The sequence below is a fragment of the Mastigoproctus giganteus genome, chromosome 5 (genome assembly GCF_048544385.1).
Source record: "Mastigoproctus giganteus isolate SK-2022 chromosome 5, ASM4854438v1, whole genome shotgun sequence".
NCBI lineage: Eukaryota > Metazoa > Arthropoda > Arachnida > Uropygi > Thelyphonidae > Mastigoproctus > Mastigoproctus giganteus.
This window is the reverse complement of record NC_143579.1, coordinates 205,709,219-205,735,677: the sequence shown is the minus strand read 5'-3', so window position 1 is coordinate 205,735,677 and position 26,459 is coordinate 205,709,219. Positions and strand designations below refer to the sequence as shown.

The following is a 26,459-nucleotide window of genomic DNA, read 5'->3' as shown; positions in this document are numbered from 1 at the left end:
TAGCTCAGGTGCAGTGGCGTAGCTATGGGGGACGGAGGGGGTGATCTGCCCCGGGCGGCACTTTTTTGGGGTGGCACTTTTCACGTGAGACACAATTTTATTTTTCGACGATTCTTTTATTTATGTTAGTATTGCTAGTTGTGAGAGGAGTTTTTCTAAATTAAAACTGATTAAGAATTACCTAAGATCTACAATGAGTTCCTTGAGTTTAAGAAATCTTGCCATACTGTCTATAGAACAGCAACTGAGTGATGAAATAGACTTCGACAATGTCATCGACGAAATTGCTAACAGAAAAGCAAGAAAAATAACATTTTAAAATGTTGGAATTAAAGTTTTACTTCAAAAATATGCATAGTGTTTTAATTTATTTCCCTATACGTTGTTTTGATTTTTTTAGTATGTTTTGTGTGTATTGAGAGGGGTGGCAAACTCGGGGACTGCCCCGGGCGGGAAAAAGCTCTCGCTACAGTACTGCTCAGGTATGACTACTCTTTGGCGCCTCCGTAGCCAGGTGGGAAGGAGCAGCAGTGCGTAACACACGCTTCTTGATTAGACCGGGGTTCGAGCCCGTCACCACCAAATACGGAGGATGCGGAAAGGTCATTCAGGGAATAACCACCGCATATCCCGGAGCAATATGGCCTTAGTTGCTAATGCTCCTAAAAACCAAATAACAACAAACAACAGTATGACTGCTCGCTGTAGATTGTTGTCGTTGTAGGATTTTAGGAGCATCAGCGACTAAGGCCATATTGCTCCGTGTATATTGTCTGTAAATTGCATGTTCTAAGGTCGAATTTCAGTTTTGCTGGACGAAAAACCAAAGTTTCTGGGAGAAAAAACCATTTACCTTCTCCTGAGACCAACTAACTCAGCCACGTGTGAAAAAGCCATATAAAAATTCCTCACGTCTTTTTCCACCCAGTGTTGGGAGAACGGCTATTTCAAGCAACGAGGGCTCTGTACATTGTATGAGAGCTGTAGTACTGAGAGGTAAGTAACGCCACTTCATCTCCCTTGTGGGTAGCCCAGTTGATATAATCGCCGTCCTTCCCAGAGTGGGTGGAAAAGCCCCGGCTTTAAATCCGTCAGTGACCCGAGGAATTTTTGTGGACACATTTTTCACAATATAGCTGGGTTCTGTGGCGGATCGAAGAAAAAATTACAGGGGAGGCACCATTTTGTGCACTAGAATGGCGATCACATTAGCATCAGTGTTGCCATCTGTAGCCAGTTGAAAATAGTTGAGCCGAAATGCAAAAATAGATAAAATCCTATCTTAACAATGAAAAAAAAAAAAAAAAAAAAAACTTTTTTGTAGCTAAAGGGAATTTAAACGATTGGTGTATATTTTCCGAAAAACGACAGGGGAGACACTTTCCTCGGTGCCCCTACCCTGAATCCGCCACTGGCTGGGTTAGTCGGTCTCAGGCGAGGGTAGAATTTTTTTTTTTCCTGGAAAACTCGGGTTTTTCCAGGAAAAACCCGAAATTTATTCGTCATAGTTTTTCATCATAAATTTTATTTTGATCTCAAACTTGCAGAAAAATAAATCGTAATATTTATTTTTATATTATTGCCTTTTTTTTTTTTAAATCCGCCCTACATTTCCTTTGAAATATTCATGAGCTGCATATTAAAAGTCACTATAAGACCATTTTCGGCTAGACAAAAGATTAGCATTCGTCGTGGCGTGTAAGGACCACATTCAACTGCAAATAAAGCAAGAGCGCACGTATATCTTGTTAATCTATATTTTTCCATATTTCTGATAAGCCAAGCAAATAATGGACGTCCGTGATTTATACTTCTGCGGCAAGAGTTGTAGGTGTGTGTCCATATTGGGTGATAAGACCCTCACCACTAAATTACCTGCAACAGTTCAGGACAGTTAACTATACACAACTACAATATTAAATTTTAAAACTGCAACGACATATGTATAATTTTTATCATAAAAATTACCATTGGCGAAGAATATCTTGGAAATTTTCCATTATTTAATGTAAATCCAACCGTTCATCCTTATTTGTTATATTATTTTTAAGAAAGAAAGCTATTAGCTGGAATAGTAAGTTTTCCGAATTTAATAGCTACAGTATTTATAAAATAATGAGCTGAATTATCATAAAATTTACAAAATTCTGCAAAAATTATCTTTTTTAACTTCATGGCGCTTCGAACTGAACAATCCAAAATCGTACTATGTATAATTATAATTTTGTAAGATTTTTAATCATGAGCAGAAACTACAAAACTAATCGACGTATAGAAATATTGATAGCATATACTTACCTGCGTCACGGGATCATCCAAGGAAGGAATAGAGAAGCTTCCGCTGAAAGACACCAAGTGTCTGATATAATTTCTGGATCGCCCCATAGATCCACCCCTCTCCCTCTCCTTGGCAGCTTGTAGCAACTAAGGATGTAAATAGGAGAAAATTCAGTTCAACTACGAAGCAACCTACTCCTCCAATAATTCAAAATTATTGGAGGAGTTGGTCAAAAATAATTCAAGTAATAATCAAAATTCAATTCAAGTAATAATTATTTTTGCGATGTTACTTAAGGTTAACGATGGATAATTCTCTACTGATATTCAGATAATATTTCATTTAATAGAGTTTCGAAGAACACTTTCTACCCATATTATCATTTAAGAATTTGTAGATTTTCTTCGACATACATTAACAGAATTTCATTTATTCAAGATATTTTCAACTAATTGTTTTATTTATTCAAGGTATTCCTAATTTATTTATTAAAGATATTCGTAATTTATTTAATCAAGGTATCTTTCACTAATATTTCATTTATTCAAGCTGTTGCCCACTCTTTGAAACCCTTGTAATTACTTACAATGACTTCTCCATTCAAAAATTAAATAATTACTAGCTACTGTAAAATCTATCTAAAGGATACATTGTACAGTAATCTTCTACCTAAGCACCGGGTATAAGATTATTTCTATATATTATAGTGGAAAGGACACTTTAAATCACTGAAGACTTATGTCAATATAGCCAGCTACTATAACAGTAAAATATAAATAAATATTAGTATTTACAGTACCACAGACGTACGCTCGTAACCGTATATGTATTTTATATGTAAAGAGCGCGTTCGTGGGTCGATTTGCATTGTGCGGGATGAAAAATGCTATCCCTCGCCTGAGATCAGCCAACTCCAACCGCGACAGAAGAGGACTCTAGAAATTCCTCTAGTCATCAACGGAAATCGAACCCGGACCTCTCCAAACGAGGGGCAGATGACAGTGTATTGTGCGGACTTAGCTGGCAAGAAGAGCTCAATATAACAGTAGAAAAATTTTCCACGAAATGAAATCACCAAATCACAGATTCTAGAACAGAGAAACCTCATAATACTGTATAATGAAATTTAAATGGTAACAAAACAAGACCAATTGAATTTGACAACTGAACGATGATGAAATAAATAAATAATAATCCTGCTCGCACTTTTTAATCCGTTTTCTTCCTTCTACGCTGTTTATTCCTGCTAGATATTATAAATGTTTGAATTAACATTTAACATTTAAATGTTTGAATTAACATTTAAACAATAAACAATTATAAATGTTAATTCAAACATTTATATTGTTAATTTAAACATTTATATTGATGCGCATATTGTTTCCCTTCGCAAGCTATCCTGTTATACATATCGTATTAAGAAATACGATATGTATTTCTTAATAAAAGAAGAATTTGGTAACTCACCTCATTGGTATCCTCAAGTATAGGTTCCATTGCGATCGGAAGCACTTGCAATGGAAAAAAGCATTTGATGTCTGAATTAAAGTGATTCCAAGTAAGTAGGCTCCTTTATCTATTACCTCATCGTGGACTTCTTTTGAGAAGTTGCTTTGCGTGAGCAGTAGTCGTAGTTTTTAAAAGTTAAGTCAGCCGATGTCAATAATGTCGTTGGTTGGTGACCTACCGACTGCAGTGTATCACACATATAACGACAATCCAAGCGGAAAATAGATACGGACAACGAACACGCAATGAACAGACCGAGATCAGACCAGAAATCACTTGAAACCAGGTTATCTGGTTGATCAAACGGAAGTGCCAAGTAGGATACAGTGAGTTCATTCGATGGCCTTCTACCGCGTGAGAGTTGGGTGTGTTTTCATGCTTTTACCATTTCTTAATATAGTGAATTTCAACAAACCATCAAAACACTGTCAAAGAAATATTAATGTTTTGGACAAATATCTACCAAATTCATACGTAGAAAGTTTTCTAAAAATTAGGAAAATATTCTAGACCAGTAAAACGTCTCATTAATCTGACAGTAAGATCATTTTGATAGTAGTACACAATCCTCCAGTGAGTGTAAGATTTTAAGCTTGATTTCCAGAAATTTTACAGTTGCACTGTTTATTTTCTAATAAAAGTTTACTTTCGTTTGCTTTTCATTTTAGATACCTATGGAACCAACTCAATTCCAAATATTTTTTCTTTAATACTTTAGTACGTCTGTACAACAATCCAAAAGTAAACCAAGCAGGTTTTTGTACATCAAAAGAAAAACTAATCAGAGAATATGTGTGGTGTATATGTGGGGCACAATGACCCCGAATATTGCTGGCACAAGTTGCACTAATTCTCCCTATACCTAGGCCACCTACTTTAGTTATATTGCACCAATTCATTTGACACCGGATGTGATTTTTATCATGGAGTATGTATATAGAAATCAGTGTTCAAAAGCGGTCTGCACATTGTGCGACTGAAAAATTGGAAATAAATCATGGAGAAAAGCCGTACTAACCCACTGAATTATGCTAACTATAATCCCGATTAAAGAGGTCTTTAGAAATTCCTCTAGTCTCCGACAGGCGAGCCCACTGAAAGGCTAGTTACGAAAGACAAAAAAATCCATTTTAATATTTCATACAGTTCGATTTCTTATAAATCTGTGAGTGTCGCTTTCTTTAACAGAGCCGATAATAGATAAACCTGTTAATTAATGCCAAGCATTTTGTTTATTTTCCAAGAGAATATGATTTACATTTGGGCCACAATAATGTTCTTGAAGTTTAGGTAGAGAAGTTTAAGAAATGGCGGTCTATATTCCATTCTGTTCATACACCGGTCAGACTGCATAGAGAGAGAGCAATAAGCATAGAGTAGATAATTATCCTCTCTTTCCAGTCTAATTATAATTAGACTGGAAAGAGAGGATTTTTAAGAACACTGTTAGTGACTACCTATACAAAAGATGAAAGAAGATATTGCGATCTCTTGAAATTATCGTTTCAAAAGATTTTCGAGATAGCGTTGAATATAGTAACAGGACAGTCACTAATCGGATCAGTTTTATTTCCATTTCTGTAAATCGGAATTATCTGAGCGTGCTTTAAAGTAGAAGTGACACCTTCACTACAGCGATCAAAAAATAATCACACGAGGATAGGACCTATCATGACTTAAACACAGATTCGGTCAGTTTAAGTTTCGGACAGATTAAGTTTCCACAGGAAACTTAAATCTCTGTCCGAATCTCGCTAGGCGTAAAATTCATTTGCACTTGTTCCACTATTCAATGTCGAGAAGTGAATTAAACGAAGCTTTTCCCGCTCCATTTATATACGATGGCCATTCGAAACTAGTGTCACACCTACCGGGAGTGACTCGCAAAAACCATTACAAGCTGGCGCTACCACAGAGGAAATATAAAAAATACCTCTATCCTTATCATCAAAAAGAATTTAAATACTGTAACTGCAAAACTAATCTATCTGATTCTGATCTAAGGAATCGTAAACATGGGAGAATCGTATCAAACCGGTTACTAGTTACTGATCATTAATTATAATAATATAATTAAGTAACGGTATCAAAATATTAATGGCAATATTTAAAAGGTTAATTACAATTTAATTTCATTAAAATATAAATAGATAAAAATTATCGTTAATCCTTTAAAATTTAATTAAATTATGAAAAAGATGCATATTTTAATTTTTAAATTAAGATTAGCATTAGCATTAGCAAAGGCACATGATGCAAGAAAGCAAGCTTATATAGGATCAGCCAAAAAAAAAAAAAAAAAAAACCGTCTTATTTCACCCATCCACTCGCTCCAAATGTTTGTAATATATAAACTCATATCATAGTTGCAATCTTAATACAAATTAAAAATGTGAACCTCTGGACGCAAAATGAACGATTTAACTTAAAACGCATTTAAATGAGCCTTAAAGCTAAAATTCAGGTGAACCTCTGCAGTGGTGGATTCAGGGTAGGGGTACCAGGGAACGTACCCCCTGTCGGTTTTCGGAGAATATACATCAATCGTTTGAATTCCCTTTAGATACAAACAATTTTTTTTTCCTTTTCATTATTAACATAGGATTTTATCTATTTTTGTATTGTGGCTCAGCTATTTTCAACTGACTACAGTTGGCAACACTGACGCTGATGTGATCGCCATTCTAGCGCAGAAAATGGTGCCCCCCTTGTCACAAATGGTGCCCCTCCTGTTTTCTGCATCCTCCACTGAACCTCTGGACGCAAAATGAACGATTTAATTTAAAACATATTTAAATGAGCCTTAAAACTAAAACTCATTCAAAGCTAGCTACCTGTAATGGCTCTGGGAATACTGAAAGCAGAGGTTGACAAAAACAGCACATGAAATGGAATTTTCATACTGCAACGACAGACAATTAAAAGTTTGATACAAGAACACTGAAGTTTGGCATGATAAGATTCTACAATAAATACACATTTCGCACGCCATCATTCGATGGAAATGATACCAACTAAAGAAGTTTTTAATAGAATTCAGAATACACAGAAGGAACAGAAGCTATCGAACATACAGAACCCACATGCTGTCCCACATAACCCACACAACCTTATGCAGCATAAGGGTTCTATATGTTCTATAACTTATATTGATTCAATACACTGCTTAATTAATAGTTCATTCCTGTAATTTTATCAGGAAGTTGTGTTTGAGTGTAAAGTTATTTCCTATATATTCGCAATGCAGCGATGCATAGGTACCTTTGAAGCATTGATCGGTTACTTCTATGTTGGCAAACGTTTGTTAACAGATATTGTATACGTATAATTAATAACAAAGTAAAAAGAAGTTTGAGAACTTAAAAAAAAAAATTGACACTTAATGCTTACTGAAATAAAACTTATTAGACAAAATTTTGACTTCTTATTAGCTTTTCTTAAAGGTGGGGGGGGGGGGGCGCATGACTGAAACTACGACTTAACGCATTGGGTCTTTTTCAAGAAAATTAGATCAGCTTTTCTTGCTGTCTGTGACACGGCTTTCTTTAAAGAAGGGCTATATTTGTTTTGTTTGCTTTAAAATGAGTTTTCAGACTCATGATCATTAGGACTTTTTTTCCTTTATTATCGTTCTTCGAAAAGGCTCCTAAATTTCGCAGGAGATATATCAATCACCCTGTATAAGCGAGTGGGTGTTTCGGAATTATACCTAGGCAACTTAGGAAGAATCGCAGTCTAAAAACTGCGATTTTTCTAAGGCATGCTTGTCTGTTTGTGAGATGGATAAACCAAACCTGGGATGAAAAAAAAAAGCGTTATCTACGGGTTTCAAACCTAAACTTTTCTAAACTGTTGCGAGAAAATGGAAAAATTGCTGTGTTAACAAAATAACAGCCTACATAAATGGCTACAAAAAATCTAAAAAATACCGAGATAATTACTACAACAGAGAACATGAATGCCACTGGATAAGGAGCGAGATATTTTTAGATAGATCAGAAGGCAGTTTTACTGTGAGAGTAGCGATATTTGAGGAGAAATAGAGAATTTATCAGTGCGGTGCATAACATGGGCCTTTCCGAGAAGAACGTATGTTTATTTTGCAACATTATCCTACACCCAAATCATTTTTGTAATGATAAGAGACATTCTGTGGTTAATATCCAAACAGGCCTGTACCAAATAATAGAACAGTCACTGAAATAAAAAAAAAATAGGGAACTGCATTCACTTCAATGATGAACACATTCTTCGTCAAATTGCATCAAACACCCTAAAAGAGTAAATGTATATCAGCACGAGCAAGGTGGCTACTTTCACTGCATTCTGAAAGTTTTAATTCAAGTCTGTATTCTTTTTTTTTAATTGTTGTTTGCAAAGCGGGTTGCATTTAATTAGATAAGCATATTCTTTTGACCTGTTACTTGTGGCGGCTAATTAATTATAATCAAAATTTCATATTCTATAAAGGCAAAAAAACTTTCAACAAACTTTGCACAAAACTTATGTTTTCCTTCCGGAAATGGAGAAATTCAACAGTATTCGTACAAAACACCATAGACGAACAAAAGCATTATGGAGATGTCTTCTAGGTTAGGTTAAAATAACAATGATGGAGCTTTCAAATATGTGTACTTGCGCTGAATGTCTTGAAACCATATCTCATTCGTTGGCTGAGACAGAGTAATCGCACGTAGTATAACACTAAGTGAAATTTCATGTCTGGTATGAAAATAGGAGTTTAAAGGGAGCACAATGAACCCTGAAAGTGCACTTAGGGGAAACAATTGAGTGATGTGCGTGACAATGAAAACAAAATTATCGAAAGCATGAAACTCCAGACAACTGTAAAGAAAATATGAATTAAGGCAGAGTATTAAGAAAACAATAAAATATCTTTAAACAGAAATGGAATTTTTAAAAATTACTGACTTCGAATTAACGTTTCACACTTGATACACGCTTTCTTTAATCTCCATAAAAAAGCCCAAACTGGTACTGAAAAGGGGACTTTTATATCTTCACTGAACAGCTCCCCCGAAGCAAGAACTATATTTCACTTAATGGCTTATTATTTTTAAACATCTGCTTGGAACTTTTTTAAGTGCTGAAAAATACATTCATTGATGGAAGTGAATCCCAGGATCATTTAGGAAATTGCTGAAAATACTCGACACAGTACATGAGTATTTTTACACACAAACAGAATCAGAAAGAGGATGTCAAAATCGAAGCATCCGACTCAGTTTTTACATCTTCTTCCTGAGCAGATGGAGCAAGGATGATGTAGCGGACGCCAGAGTTGAGGGGTTTAGTAGTAGTAGTAGTAGCAGCAGAAGTAGTAGTAGTAGTGGCATGTGATGCAAAAAAGCAAGTGTATGAGCTTATGCAGCATTAGCCAAAAAAAAAAAAAAAAAAAATCACACAACTATTCCCTCTAAATGTTTGTCCAGTTCCTCCTTAAATTTATTTAACCTATCAACTTCCACAACGACGGAAGTTTGTTCCAGCAATTAACCACCCGCTGGCTATAGGCAAATTTCCGCACATCTATTCTACATCTATCTTTCCTTAATTTGAATTTATGCCTCCTTAGGCTCGTAATCTGAACAAGTGGAAGGATCCCATCAGAATTCAGCGTGCTCAACCCATTCAAGGCCTTATACACCCCAATAAGATCACCGCCCAGGTGTCTAGTCTCCAGCCATTGCAATTTGCAGAACTTAAGCCTCTCTTGGTAAGAGGATCCCTTCATTCCCCTCACCGATCTCGTTGCCCTTCTCTGTACACGCTCAAGCAAATTTACATCCTTCCTAAAATGAGGCCTCCAGACCTGTACGCCGCAGTACTTAAGGCGTGGTCTGACCATTGCCTTATGCAGAGGGACAATCACCTCCTTTTCCCTGCTAGAAAAATTCCTATATATTATTGATAAAACCCCATGACCTGACCAGGCAGAATGTCTGCATTGCTCAGAAAACTTCATATCTGACTGCACAATTACTCCCAGGTCTTTTTCATTTTCTACCACCTTAAGTGTAGTACCACACAGTTGGTACGTTTCTCAGGGGTTACTTCTACCCATATGCAGTACTTTGCATTTGTCAAGGTTAAATTTCAGTTGCCACTTCTCAGCCCATCTGCCCAAATTTTCTAGATCCTGTTGCAGCAGCACACCGCCATTATTGTCATTAATAACCCTGCCAACCTTTGTATCATCTGCAAACTTCGACATTAAGCCTGATATACCTTCATCAATATCATTGATAAATATACAAAACAACAGTGGACCCAACACCGAACCCTGTGGGACTCCACTAATAACATTAGTCCACGAAGAGCAGCACCCATTGATTACCACCTTCTGTCTTCTCCCACTCAACCATCCTTTTATCCATTGTAGCAACTTACCCTTAATACGTACAAATTGGAGCTTCCATGCGCAACAGTATCAAAAGCTTTCGTGAAATCCAAGTATATGATATCAAAATTATCTTTTGCATCCAGTTCCTTTGTAACCACATCATAATACCCAATCAAATTTGTCAGACAATACTTTCCCTTAACAAACCCATGCTGTGTCTGAATTATTGCTGCAGTCTCGTCTAGATGATTCTGCAATGCATCTTTAACCCATGACTCCATTATTTTACCCGGAACAGAAGTTAAACTAACTGGTCTGTAATTACTCCTGTCACCCTTCGATCCCCCCCTTTGTGAATTGGGGACACATTTGCACATCTCCAGTCCATGGGGACCTCCCCTGAGTCCAAGGATGGTGTTAGCTCATATGATAGTTAGTTGTCCGAGAAACAGCTTAGGGAGCAGAAATATTTTGTCCCGCCTCTGCTCACTAAAAACGTTTGTACTCGTGATTTTAAGCCAAGCTTTAAATACAAAACAACTAGTGTTGGTGAATCGATAAGGTGTGTACGACAGCGTCAAATCTAGTGATGGAATGACACAGGAAACTTGTAGTGCGCAATAGGGAGTTCTACATGTTACCGTACCCTCCAGATCTTTCCACCTGATTATCATTTATTTAAATCTTTAAACTTCTTGGATGGAAAGCAATGTAGCAATCCCGCTGCAATAAGAACTGACTCAAAATTTTTTTGATCTTCAAAAAATGTCGAATTTTGCTGTCAAGGTATATAACATATTTATAATATAAATCTTTATTCAATATAGAATATAATAATGGTAGATAAATAAATAAATAATAGATACAAAACACTGCAATATTGCCCTTTACAGCGACAAGTGGGGTGAACAGTGCGAGTGAAAGGAAATACAGTACATAATGGGTTAATTAATTTACTAAACATTCTAGGTAACATGAAAATAACTATTTTAAGAGAACTCAATTAACAAGCAGTTACACATTAAAATGAAAATACAGTCGCTAGTGCAAGAGACAGAAAATAAAAAAATATGTATAAACAAAGTATAAAATGAGGGGGTAGCAGGTGCAAAATACAACATAGTTAAGAGCAAATACTTTGGCATTCCAATCCAGAACATATAATCGTATAATCTTTCAAGAATAATCTAGTCCGTATAGTGAGAGAGAGAGAGAAGTCAAACCACATTGACGTTGATAAAAGTACAAAGTTTGTCGTATATATCATGATACTACAAAAACTCGGAAGATGATCTTTACAGTGAAGGAGGAGGATTGCGGACTGAGATGTTTAACTCGATAATGCGTCTGTATTTCTCGTTACAAGCAAACCTAGTAAGGTCAGCATCCAATGACTGGGCATGACAGAGCATCTGAAGGGAAAAAAAACCGATAAGACAAGTGAAGACGATCGAGGTGTAAGAACATAGAAGGAAAAGTCGCTCCGAGGGCAGACTAAGGGCTTCTCCAAGAGAATATGTACTAAAATGATGATGCAAAAATTGGCCAAAGATCATTTTATGGTAATGATAAGACGCCTCATTTCAATCAGTGCAGAAAATCCTTGAATTTGAAAGGATCTGGCCATTACAGCTGTCTTTAAATGGGGAGGAAGTTTATGCTTGTGTATGGTTCAGTTTAGGAACTACAACTCAGCAGTGAAAAAGTGGCTTACACGTTATAGGAGCAGCTGATGCCTATACCTCTGCAACATATAAAAGTGGAGAGAATTCCAAGGTTTTTATATAATTTTTTATGGCAGTGGCATCTGAAATATACAATAAATGCTGTTTGGCAATCCATCAGAAGCGTTCAGAACGAGTGAGCAGCTCATCCAAGTGACGACTGAAGCACAGCTTAAGGTTGAATGTAACCCACAGGTTTGCTTGTTAATTTATGGTTAAAAGCATTACACAGAGTTAGGTGAATTTAAGAAGATAGTTGCTTTAATCAGTACATCATCAATTCAGACCTTTCTCGGTTTATTCTTAATCTAAACTAGTTTGAGGTAGTCGGCAAATTCCAGGAGGATTTTATTAAGTGATGCAGTTTTCGGAGCAAGGTCATCATGTGGAATAATCAGTGTGAGGATCTTCAGGTCATCAGCATAAGATAAGGTATCGTGCCTGGACTGAACGTGAGGAGGTCAGCGCTGTAGTAAACAAGAGTTCAGAGAAGGCACCACCCTGAGGAACTCTTGAAGAGATACATCGTATGTGTGTTCGCCCATGGACAGTAAGCTGGATTATTTTGTTTTAAATTTTTGGATGAAAATAAGTCTTAGCCATTTCTTATAAAAGTATGCAATATAATGACAATTTTCTTAAAACACATTAAATATGCAAAATTAAATTTTTATTATATTCCTTGAATATCTTTCCATTCCTAACATAAAACTGCCATATCATACGTTTTAGAGCTATCTGTCGTGCCCGCAGGCGGTGTCGTGAGAAGTCATAAATGGAGTGCAAAAGATTTATGAAAAGAAAAATATTGACCTCAATTCTAATCTACAAGACTAATATATCTGATGAATTACCTGACAAATCCCTGCAGCATGTGCACTTTAATTTTAAGAAAGGTGAACCTTTCTGTAATTTACAGAAAGATGTAGTTCCCTTGGGGGATAGCGCAGTGTTTATGATTGCCGTTCTTTTCACGCTGTGTGGAATAGCCTAGGTTTAAACCCAGTAGAAAGAAGAGAAATTTTTATGAGATTTTCGCACCGTTGAGGACTTAGTCAGTCGGCCCTCTCGGGTGAGGAGTACATGGTTTAGGTCATCCTGCAAAATATCCAAACCGACCAGAGACTATATGCAATTTACAAGAAAAAATAAATAATAATAATAAATATATATATATACAGTAGAACTCGGATAAGAAATTCCTGCATAAGAAGTTTTCCCCTATATTAGGTTTGATTTCTTAATTCCCAATTTAAACTCTATATAATGTATAGAGTTGAAATAATACATTACATTATGTAAATAATACATAATGTAATACAGTATATTATTTTCCCGCGTAAGAAGTTTCCCAGGTAAAAAGCTTTCCCGCATAAAAAGTACGCGATAAAGAATTCACAGTGTATTATAATAATTACGTTTTCCCACTTCATACATTTTTTCAATATACAAATTCTTTATTTTTATATTAAGAAAATAAAAAAATATATAAACATTTTGGTAATCGCACAAGTTACTGTATAGCATCATTTTAGTTCGAAGTAAACCACCGAAGTAGATAAAAATTGCATCGTTTTTTGCATCTCATATTGTGAATGCATTCACAACGAGTTTCTCTGATATTATACTATCTCCAATAAGCAAAGAATACTAATGTTACTTATTCTCAGCGGATACTACCACCCAGGGATGGTGGTATCCGACGAGAATCCACTAATGAAGTGTTGCCTGTTTGAGAATCTACTGTCGAAGGTAGTTCAATATCATGGCAACTCGTTGTGAAGGCATTCACAATATGAGATATAACAAAAACGATGCCATTTGACCTACTTTGTTGATTTACTAAGGACTAAAATGATACTACGCACTGAATTGTTCGATTAGTGAATTTTCCTTAGTCAGAGGCTTTCCGCGATAAAACCTTTTTAGTATAAATACTTTGATATAATGGAAGTGACATATGCAATTGTTTTCATCGATATCCATAAATGGATACGTCGACCACGTTAAGCGTTAAGTTCTGATGGTTGTGAACAGTTCTGAATTACTTGCTCTGTTTTATTTTAATTGTGACCTTTTAAAGTATGTTGAAACTCCAAAGGTGCTCATTCTTCTAACTTGGTAATAAGTTTAATGAACAGAAAGTTAAGTAATTAGAAATCCTCAGTTTAAAAATGTTTCCCATAAGCAGAGTAAAATATTTATAAATTCTGAAACAGTACTTAAAAATGATCTTTAACTTAAGTATGTATATCTTTTCATTTTTATATTTCATACCCTTAGGCCATTTTGCATATAAGAAGTTTTCCCTCTTAAGAAGTACTAAACCACCACTCCATTGGAAAATTTCTTATCCGGGTTCTACTATATATAGCTTAGCTTCCTTGACGCATATATTAAAAATGTACTGTTACTATAAAGCAATACAGTATTGCTGTTGCATTTATTATATTGAATATTTTGGACTTTTAACATAACCAATGAAATGAAAAAAAAGAAGAGAAATATATAAACTAACAAAAATATTTCGACACCCCGCTGTGGAGAATGGTACGCACGAGACGAAAAAATGAAATAACGAGGACAATAGGTGTGCGCAAACGGGCAATTGTATCCTTGAAGAAAGAAGTAAAAGAGAACCGAGCGACGTCCTTAGAAAATGTTTCATTGAAGTTTCGGATATCTCACGGACTGTCTGTAAGTGGATCGACAGTACAAAGGGAGCTCAACGACCCACAGTACATAGGATACAGGAATCGTTATTGGACCATAGAACAGTGGAGACAGATCTGATGGAGCGACGAGGAGAGTTAGTCGTCGGATCAAACGGTTAAATGTGGGCATGAAGAATGTCTGGAGAACACCATCTACTGCAATGTATTGTTGGCACAATGAAGTCCCGCCCTGGACCTTTGGTTGTAGTGCCAAAAACCATTAATGTCAATCGTACACCGCCATCTTGGTTAATTTTGTGATGTCCGCACTCTGAAGGAATTACTCTAGAAATGGTATACAAATGAATCCTCCATATTACAACATGATAATATGTCTAACAAAAAATAAAGTCCCAGCTCGCTTGACTAGCACTCAACAGTCCATATCTTAATCTGATCGAACACCATTGGGATAAACTAGAATGCCGGATCAGGAAACGGCCAGTACGCTCCTCTTCTACGGCTGAACTGGAGAGTACACTGAAGGAAAAAAGGACACAAATTCCTGCTCTCTGCTGCAAGGAACTGGTCGAAACAGTTCCACGGATCGATGTTGTAACTGCGGATAACGGTGAACCGTAAACTTGCACATTATCAATTTGTTTATTAAAACTTACTTTTTATAAAACATAATGGTGCCCGAATATTTTGGTGGGGCAAAGTATATACATGTATGTTCTTTATATTAGAATGCAAGTAGCAAAATTCTATTCTGTCTAACTGTATATGGCAGTATGTAGCATCATGCACGAAACTCTTTGTAAACACAGTTATCTGTAACATCTCATATGTGCGTGCTAAACAGCACGTCTTTAAAAGACAGAACAAAACCGCAATGCAAATTGCAATTTCTTGGTAAACCATCAAACCAATTTCCAGTGGTGGGATGAGTGGAAGGAGAATTACCACTGGGGGCACATAATATAGGCCACTATAATTCCAAATGGGCCTAAGGTGTGTGTTTTGCATGAAAATGGAATTGGCATTTAATTTAAATGTTTTGAAGAGCGAGAAAAATTTTAAATTGTCAACTTAATGATATTCTAGTTAAAGAACTTTCACAAAAGTATACCATTGTTAAATATAACAATAGCCCAGAAATTAGTAAATTAGATCTTCGTGTCTGTCACCATCCTCTTCTTCAATAGGTAAATAGCACCGTTAAAGGAATTTCTGTAGTGGTATTGAGATTAAAAAAAAATACCGATACCTGTACCGGTGTTGGTATTTCATAATTCGAATTGCTCTATAAATTCGAAGCAATCCTACTTCAACGCTTTAAACACTGAAAGATTTCCAGAAACAAAGATGACGAAGACGGATTCTGTAATCCTAGATCAGAATGCAAATTAAAGGTTCCTTTATTCACAAAATCAATTTCCCAAATGAGCCTAAAATATAGAGGTATATTTTAATTTGCAATAGGTCTGAGGTGCATTCAAATTTGCAATAGCTTTGGGATACATGCGAGAAAAATAAAATGAATATTCGCTATCTCTACCAAAAATCAACGAACACAGAATAATAATCAATTTTTTTAATTTAGTATTAATAGTAGCAAATCATGCAGGGAAACAAGCTTCAATCAGCTCCAGCATCAACCAAAGGAAAAAAAAACTACCCATCTCACTTGCCCATCCCCCTCTAATAACTTGTCTAATGTTTCTTTATTCAAACTACCACTTCTACTCTACCAGAAAGAAGTATGTTCCGGTAATCAATCCATTTAAAGCGTTAAATACTTCAGTCAGATGTAAACGCAGGTGCCTACGTACCAAGCGCTGCAATTTGCACAAAGAAAAGAAAGAAAGAAAGAAAGAAAAAAAAACTGCTGAAACCAGAGACCTTAGATCTTCAGTCTAATCTCTCCCAGCTGAGCTATTTTGACTGACGGAACATACTCAAAAAAATTTTAAACATCCAAAAATATTCAAAAACAAAAAAAAAAGAACATATTAAAAAAAAAAAAGAAAACTAAAATGAATATTCACTATCCCTACTAAAAATCACGCAACATAGAATAATAATCAATTTTTTATTTAGTATTAGTGGTATCAAATGATGCAAAGAAACAAGCTTCACTCAGTTAGTTCCAACGTTAACTAAAGAAAAAACTACACATCTAACCTTTCCATCCTCTCTAATAATTTGTCTAATGTTTCTTAAATTTATTCAAACTATCCACTTCCACCCTACCAGAAGGAAGTATGTTCTGGCAATCAATCCATTTAAAGCGTAAAACACTTCAATCAAATGTACTCGCAGGAGCCTACTTACCAAGCGCTGCAATTTTCAGAAAGGAAGAAAAACCTGCTGAAACCCGGGATCGAACCTACCTTTAGATCTTCAGTCTAACGCTCTCCCAACTGAGCTATTTCTGCTGACAGAACATATTAAAAAAAAAAAAAATTCTTCATAATCGTTTATACAATAAAATATATACAGCGAAATAAACACTGTTCGGTATAAAAGTGTTAAATTGCAGTAAATATTAGTGTTCTTGAAAATATTATCCTTCTCTCCTTCAGTGGTGAAACTTCTTGTCTCATACGGATCGTATTTGTAATTACCTCAAACTGACATGGGTAGCTTACCTGTAAAGTAGATATGTTATGCAGATTGCACTCTCTTGATGTTTACATTAAGTATAACCAAGTTGCACCACACAGCCATCGACCATAAAATAGGGTGAAAATCCTTACTACTCTCACAGTTAATCCTATCCCTTAACAATGCTATTAATTTTTTATTACTTGTTAATGTTTTGCATTTCTACTTCTCAATAACATACTAATAATCTTAGCAACTCTGGTCTGCAATACACTGTAGATTCCAGAATCATTAGCTTATTAATTTTTTGGGTCCCCCATGTGACAATAGTGAATTCAGCTTTTTTGAGGTACCATAGCGGAATACTTTTAAGTCCAATTAACGTAAAAATGCACAATTATGTTCGCCCTTCTATTTTTCTGTCTTAAGTCCCATTTAAATGGTTTTGATGATCAGCGACGGAAATCGACCTTTAGGCAGCCGAAGGAAGGGTTACAGAGTGGACCTGGAATAGACCAATAGCATCCCCTCATACGGAATGATACCTTAACATCCCCTCCCTGGTGGACCTCGATAAGACAGTTATTATAATCATAACTTTTCCCACACCAAATAAAAAGCCCAGGTTCAAATCCTGTGAATGACGAGACGAACCTTTTTTTTTTTTTTTTCACTCTGTGGCTAAGTTAGTCGTCTCAGGGCAAAATAGCAAGGTTTTTTTCTGCAAAGACAGGAAAAACAGGCAAACCGATCAGAGAACACACTCAGTTTATGGACATAAATTGAGTGTGTTCTCTGATCGTTAAATGTTAAAGTTGTTCTCGGGTAACCCTAATATGACAATTTTTTTTCAGTCCTCTCTTGGTGGTTTTAATTCCAGGAAGATAACGCGCCACGCCATCCGGAAAGGCACCAGGATCATGGCAATAATCTTTCCATACTTCTCTGGGCCACGCAGTGGCTGCATCTAAACCGAATAAAGCTTCTAGATTTCCTATACAAAATAAATCTAGAAGCATCGATATTCAATGACGAAGGTACTTGTTTAATCTTCAGTTATGTTGCACACTTGAGAATTCTGCTGTAACGAACAGTGAGTTCATGTTGTCTGTTACATTACGAAAGTCAGGAATGAAGGAGTAATGAAGCCCTTGTGATATATCGGCTATTCGTCAGAATATGATGTCCTTACAAGCTAGTGCAGCTTTTACTCAGTTCAATGAAATTAAAAGTTATTTAATTGCTCCCCTCCATTATAATCATTTAAGTATAATATAAATATTTTTTTAAACTATCCATAACGTCGCGTTTCTCTTCAAAGAGTAGTGTTCACCTTAAAACTAGCAATAGCCATCACACTAGCACACATGGTGTTACGTAACAACCTTTGATGCCTTTTTTTTTTTAAACTGAAAACAGTGCGGATAGAGCGCGTCGCAAACCAAACAGGGGCGAACGATACAGTAACACCATCCACACTTGGCTATGGACAAGGCCTTACCATTCGACAAGTACACTCCTCCCCCAGAGCAAACTCTTGGGTGCACTACTAATGTGACTCAAGCACACCTCAGTAGTTTAATTGCTTAACTAGATGTGATATTATGAAACGATTTAGAGAATAAATTATGAACTATAATTTATATTCTAAAATGAATATCCTCTAATATTTTACCTCTAAACACTTACCCTTTGGAATCGCTAGATTGGCCAGCTTGATTAACTCTCAACTATAATATCTACTTTTGGGCTATTCCTCCGATCCGAGGGCGCCCGGCACGTGCCGTGTAACCCATATGGAATGACGGCAATGCATATGAGGGTTAGTGTGTTGGGTTGCACATGCACTTCTTTGAATGGATGTACCAACCTGATATGCTTTCAGTGCCACAAAAATTGTATATACCATACGACATTCTCGACCGTATGTGAGACCTTAGCACAAGTACAAGAAGGAGAAATTTCATCTTATAGAACGATAACATCCAAGCACAATTGCCGAGACTGGTTTACTGTTATCTAGAAATGAATGCTATTAGCCACATGACGGCCAGCACAACTCCTCAGCTTAGTCCTACAGAACACTTGAGATACTTTTAGAGGTTGCTATCTTCCAATCACCTCCATAATCTCTTTAGCGGCTTATGTTTTCTTATGGACCAAGCATCACTGCCACCTGAGCATCTTCAACAACATACAGTAGTCATGCGAACTCTGAATTGCAATCGGATGAAGGGAAAAGGAGAGGAATACCCTTATTGACTAGCAACTGCCATTCTATCCAAAAATTCATTCTCCATCAGCATATCTTCGTCCATGATTTGTGTATCTATATTCGTTGTTATATTGCCATTACTGGTCATTTTTTGCTTTGCATAGATTATCTACTTGAGGAGTAGTCACAAAGTAGAAATATTCCATTTTGTGACTGTTTCTTAAGGTTTAGAAACTAGTGTGCTTGATTCCCATAAGTTGGTGAACAACATTTCTCTGGAGCTGCTGCCCTAATCAAGACCAAACGATCGCTTTGGTATTTTTAAAGCCACTGAAAAGTCGGACACGAAGTTATAGAATTTTTTTGTCACTTTTTTAATTTCTGTAATCTTTTATAAAATAGTTTCCAATTATGTGTAAAGTATTTTACTAGCTGAAGTACAATTACTAACGTGGAGCAATTTCTGAACAGTAGACAAATTTTAGTATAATCCAGCCATCACTATAAGAGACTCACATCAAATACAAATTCATTCAGAGCTAACTGACATTAACAAGCCTCTTCGGCAAGAATACGAAATATAAAAGTCAGTAATTGAGTTAATTAATGCATAATTCATTCTTTATCTGAGTATTGTGGTGTGGTGTAAATCTTGCACGCTATTTAGGTATTAGCTCCTTCCCAACCAGTGAAGAAAGAAAACTCGCGGATATAGCTGAGATTTGGAATTAATGAAGAGAGGTGTGGTTTTCTGTTTTTCACGAGCACCAATTTATTTCAAACTGAGACCAAAACAAAGTTTTCCGCACGCGTTTAGAAACTCTATGTATAATAAAGAGTAAAAGGAAGCATGGTGGGTAGTAAACATCTGTAGTACAGAGTGACCTAGAAGTAAGAAGACTGAACAGTAAATATTAATGATTAGTGAGCAGTTTTTACTAAGCTGCGAATGGAATGTCTGCCAAGTCAGTGAATTAGTAATGTACGCATTGGGCTATATTTGAGGCATATTCGATTTTTTCTTAAATTAATTGAATTTTTCCTTTCTAATTAATACAAGTGAAAAGTGAATGACTAATTAACTATTTCTAATTAATTACTATTTAATTAGCTAATAATATATAAAGAGTAATTCTTGTCATTTCTGAAAGTAGCCTACTACTTTTTTTTTTTATTTCTACAATATTTTTCACTCCTGTGGTACCGGTGGCACCCTAAGCATCCTGTGCTTACCGCACGTACTCACAATGTTATAAGCGTCATTCATTCAGATCAGTGGGAGCAAGCGCTCTCTGTCCAAAGAGCTGCGACAAAACAATCTCTAAAAGAAGCACCTTTCTTCAATACATTGGTCTTGAGCTAAATGCCCAAAAATCTGTCAGGATGATGTTTACAAAGAGTTCGAATAAACCCAATGCACGTCTCTATAAATGGATATCACATTAACCTTGCCAACTCTCACTAGGACCTAGGCTTGGTTTGGGATTCGAACCTTCTTTTCAGGAGCACTTCAAGGAAGCTAGAAACAAATTCTTCGCAGCCTTTGGTCAGCTCGACAGGAACTGGTGGGCTGCGGCAATAGCAAGCTGATAACTAAGTTTTTCCGAACTCGTGTGGTACCGGTGGCACTCTAAGCATTGGAAATTTGGTCCTCTGCCCCTCCAACCTACCTGCAGCAGTTATTGGGGCTTGAGTATTGGCCTCTTCAATCCCTCAATAGGACTTCAGGACATCCCCTTACTATCTCTAGGACTATAATACATTCGCTGCATGGAATCACCCCTTAGAAGCAAGTCATCACCACTCACAACATAACAACGTAATTACCCTCTCTCAGCTAATTTCGGGTAAACTAGATGCTCCCAGCATCGATAGCCTCATCATCCTGCCCAAGAATAATAGAAGAATTACTAACCGGCAAACATCTACGATCCAAGCCCTCAATCAAATCAGCTCGCTCAGTCATATGTTCCCAGCAAACACGATTGGACTCCTGAACGACTTAAATATCAACCCTGAGGCGATTTGCGCGAATGGGCCTACAGATGAAACGTTTTTGCTGATACTTTCACAATATTGCAATTTTAGACCTATCATTTCACCATCTTTTTCAACGGCTTATATGATAGAGGATGATTGATCTGCGCGCCTTCTCATGTTCCGGACAGCCTACAGTATCATGCCAGCATCCCCGCACTCTTCTTGGACGGACGCTGAATGTACTTAGAGAATTTATGTTGAACATATTCTGTCTTAGCCTTCTGTAATTAATTTATTGATTGGATCTATGTATCTTTTATATTACCCAATATAGATATTGTATTAATCTGTTATAGTTGTGTTTACCCTCATAGCATTTGATTGCGCTCTAGGGCTGGATGTAACTTTTCCTTTACCTGAACTAAATAAAAAATAAATATGTACTCAACTTTTTGTAATGAACTTTACTTATTTCCTCCTGGATACAATAATAATTGAAATGTATATGTATGCATTTCACGAATCTTCTGTGATTAAAAAAATGAAAATAGTAGTGTTTCGTTATTTATATGTTTAGTAAACTAACAACATTAAAGAAAAAAAACAAAAAAAAAAAAAACCACCACCATTTTCGCCCTCGTGGGTAGCACAGTTGGTACAATCGCTGTCCTCCTCACACTGGGTGGAAAAGACCCGAGTTCGAGTCCCGTCGATGAGGTGAGGAATTTTTATGGGCCATTTTCACAACGTGGTTGAGTTAGTCGGTCTCAGGGTAGGGTATCATGGTTTTTTCTCATGGAAACTCAGGTTTTTCCAGAAAACAGAAAATTGACAACAGAACACACGCAATTTGCAGACAATAGATAAGGAGCAATATGGCCTTAGTCTTAGCCGATGCTCCTAAAACCCTATTACAACAACAGCACTATTTTCGTACGCGCAGTGCTTAAACCTAGAATTTTTCTTCTCTGTGCATCTGCCCTATTATACAGTAGATAAAAAAATAATAATCTATCTATAGATTAAAAAAGTTTTCCTTCTAGTGATATTTATTCGAGCCAATGGGAGAAGAGGACGAGGCAATTACGTCACTACAAATGCAATTAATTAATTATTGACAACTGCCTCCATAACATTCACCAACCTCGTGCACATGATTCACTGTCTAACATTTGATGTTCATTGTAATGTTTTTTGTATATTAATGAATATTCTATATTTGTAAATATGGTAGTTTAGTATTTTGTAAATATTTTAAATATTTGTATAGTTTGTAAATATTTCAGTTAAATATTTTAGTCCTGCTGTTTCGGATGCAACAATATTCCTCATGTATTACGGAACCCGAAGCAAAAGGCCTTTTCCTAAGTGACCTATGTAAACGCAGGTAAATAATTATATAGTGATATTGGCTGAAGTCCAGTATAGTATACACTGGCAGGTACTTCAATGAAAGCGAGGAAGATGGCGATAATTGACAGGTGAAGGCACCTCCCTTTTCTGATTGTTTTGTGTCGTCGAGGAGGAGGAGGGGCTTAGCTTAGGTAGGATGTTTATCACTCCCTCCCGCTGTTTTAAAATGGGAAAACAAGTTCCCGATTAAAAACAGTAGCAAATTAAGGGAAAAATACCCAAGGCATATAAACCTAGGAGGACAGTGGGTGGGGAAAGCAGTGACGTCTGCCAATCACTGCTTTGTTCCTGTCCGTTTGTCGAAATATGGGAGTCACAACTTGTTAATCACTGCTTTCCCACTGTTTTGCTTGCCGCAATGTTGGAGGGTGTACACCGTTCTGGAGTTTATCGTGATATTTATTCGACCTTGAGAATGCCGCGCACTACTAATGCACAGGTAAATAATTACATAGGTCACTTCCTGATTAGATATCTACCAGTGCGTTCCGACAGGTGTGTATTTTACGTATAAAAGATTTGACTTACTCCATATGCCTGTACATTTTACGTAGAAAAGGGTGTGCGGGGACGAAGCCCCCCCTAGTTATTATTATTATTATCGTTTTTCTGTTTGTCCGATTTTGATGAATTTTGGGAAGGCTCAACACATCTTTCTAAAAGAGCACTGACCTAGACAACATATTATTAACAGTGAAACTAAAATTGCTATTACTAAAAGGACGATGACAAATGAAGCTGGAAAGAAACAGCAAACAGACAGCATACCACTTTTGTGCATCTGCCCTATAGCAGATTAATTCATCCAACCAGTGCACGGCAACAAACATAATATCCAGTGCTTCAGCTACAATATACCATATACGGGTAGACTATATGATATGCATGGGAAAAAAACGTTGGTTAATGTAAGCAATGTCTTATATTATAGGCGTGCTTTAGCAAATGGTAATAATTGTGATTTGTAACAAAAAAAAAAAAAAAAAAAAAAGCAATGACTTTTATGCTCGAACTGAAAACATTTCGTTTCTGTTTCTGCGCATCCGCAACATCACACAGTCATTCATTCCTCCACCCAGCGAATGGTAGCACACATAATACAGTGTCCAGTGCTTCAGCTACGATACATGGTATATGGATAGCCTATGTGACATTTATAAAATAAATAAATAAATAATAATTGCCGGATTTCTACTGGTCTGATTTTAATAAAATTTGAGAAATCTTGAAAAATCGTTCTAATAGAACGAATATAAAATTTCATCAAAGTCCATTTATTGGCAGTCGAGTTTTTACATGTGGACGGACTGACTTAGAAATAACTATCTAATATAGGATTTCTGTTGATCCGATTTTAATGAAATTCGGAATAACTCGACAATTTTTTTTTTTTGGCCCAAATATAAAATTTCATGAAACTCTATCAAGTTGAGTTGCTACATGCGGGCGGAAGGATGAACGGACGGACATGGTGAATATAACACACATATAATAATGTGACCGGGTCTAAAAGCGGCTTAATGTGTGCTTTAAATTTCAACTTAAAAACCCGTGAATGAGTTTTTTCGAAGGGATTCGAAAAAATCATCATTCTTCTCTTTCTTGGTGATTCCTTTCTACTTCTCTCTCTCCCTCTCAGGGGGTAACTTGGGAATTTTTTTTTTTTTTTTTTTTTGGCTGGTGCAGCATAAGCCTTAGGCTTCCTTGTACCATATGGCCATTAATAATAATAATAATAATAATCTCTATTAGTTGGGTTTTAAGTTTCAACTTCCTGTTCTAAAATTAATTATAACACATAAAAATACGCTGAGTGATCACTGAGTTATGACCACCTACTTAATATTTCGTAGGTCTTCCTTTTGCCCTCAGTACAGCAGCTATCCGACGTGGCATTGATTCAACAAGATATCGGAAGCGTTCGGGAGGTATGGCCAACCAAGCTGTGTGTAATGCGGCTAGCAATGCAGGTAGGGAGATGATTGGTGTATCCAGTGCTTGACATGCCTTTCCATAGTGTCCCACAAGTGCTCTATGGGATTGATATCGGGGGAAGTTCGGAGGCCAATCGATATGCTGGAAGTCAGAACTGTGTTCCTCAAACCATTCTTACAACAAGTGCCCGATGGCTCGGCGCATTGTAATCTTGGAAGACAGCATCTCCATTCGGAAAAAAAAAAAAAGTGTAACACAGAGGGGTGTACACAGTCAGCAAGCAGTTGACGACAGCGGAGACCACTGATACGTTGTTCCACATGCACCAGGATTCCAAGTTCCTGCTAGTGAAACATGCCCCACACAATACAACCGCCTCCACCGGCCTGCACTTTTGATACCATGCACGATGGATCAAGAGCCTCATGTGTTGATGCCAAATCTGTACACGACCATCTATGGTGTGGAATAAATTAAGTGACTCATCCGACCAGCACACCTTCTTCCAGTCTTCTAACGTCCAACTTGCATGCTCTTTGCACCAGGCGAGTCTTTTACGCCGATGAACCTTGGTTAGGAGAGTATGCTGTAGGGATCGTCTGCTGGTAAGCCCCTACATGCGAGCGTGAGACGCATGGTCATGTCAGATATTGTTCCGGGTTGGCCCATGTTATGTTGTACTGGATAGTCAACTCTTCAACAGTGCTGAGCCTGTTCGCCTGTACGAGTTTTCGGACACGGCGCTCACCTCTAACATCGACCTTTCGCTGACCTTTGCAGTTTGCCGTGTCGGGTCGTTGTTTGACCATTTTGACGCCAGTCCTGGTACACTTTAACAACGGCGGCTATCGAACATCCCACCAGTTCAGCTGTTTGTGAAATCGAGGCACCAGCTCGTCAAGCTCCGACAATCTGTCCTTTATCAAAGTCCGATAAATCCTTCCTTTTACCCATCACGCTCGGAATTTTACTACCTACTGAACCACTGACACGTTATCTATGATAGGTTGGTCGACTAACTGCGCAATCTCATACCTCACGTGGTCAACGGGTTGCGTTCAGTTTTTAGGATTAGCATTAGCATTAGTAGAGGCATTTGATGCAAGAAAGCAAGCTTATGCAGCATCAGCCAAAAAAAAAAAAAAAAAAACCACTTCCACTTCACCCCTCTGTTCGTTCGTTCGAAATACCTGTCCAGCTGAGCCTTAAACTTATTTAGGCTATCAACTTCCATGACAAGGGATGGAAATCTGTTCCACCAACCAACCACCCGCTGGCTAAAGGCAAATTTCCGCACGTCTATCCTACATCTGTCTTTCCTCAATTTGAATTTATGCCCTCTCAGGTGATTATTCTGAGCGAGAGGAAGAATCCCATCAGCATTGAGCATGCTCAACCCATTCAAGGCTTTATACACCTCTATCAGATCACCTCGCTGGTGCCTAGTCTCCAGATACTGTAATTTGCAAAACTTAAGCCTTTCTTCGTAAGAGCACCCCTTTGTTCCATTCACTAATCTTGTTGCCCTTCTCTGTACTCGTTCCAGCAGCTCTACATCATTCTTGAAATGAGGCCTACAGACCTGTATACAGTACTCTAGGTGTGGCCTGACCATTGCCTTATACAAGGGAATAATCACCTCCTTATCCCTGCTAGAAAAATTCCTATATATCATTGACAATACACATACTTTCATAGGGGTAGTCATAATTCAGTGATCACTCAGTGTATATTACTATTACAACATTATATAATACATGTATGTATTTCATATTTA

At 36.9% G+C, this 26,459-nt stretch overlaps 1 protein-coding gene across 1 annotated transcript in view; it reads right to left on the bottom strand.

The window, feature by feature from the left end:
* LOC150086029 (uncharacterized) overlaps positions 1 to 26,459 on the bottom strand; it is a 125,228-nt gene that overhangs the window by 84,719 nt on the left and 14,050 nt on the right. Inside the window, exon 2 of the mRNA XM_090373663.1 lies at positions 2,299 to 2,424. Coding sequence (XP_090229789.1) covers positions 2,299 to 2,385 — 87 coding nt within the window. The 5' untranslated portion in view covers positions 2,386 to 2,424. The remainder of the gene's footprint in view (positions 1 to 2,298; positions 2,425 to 26,459) is intronic.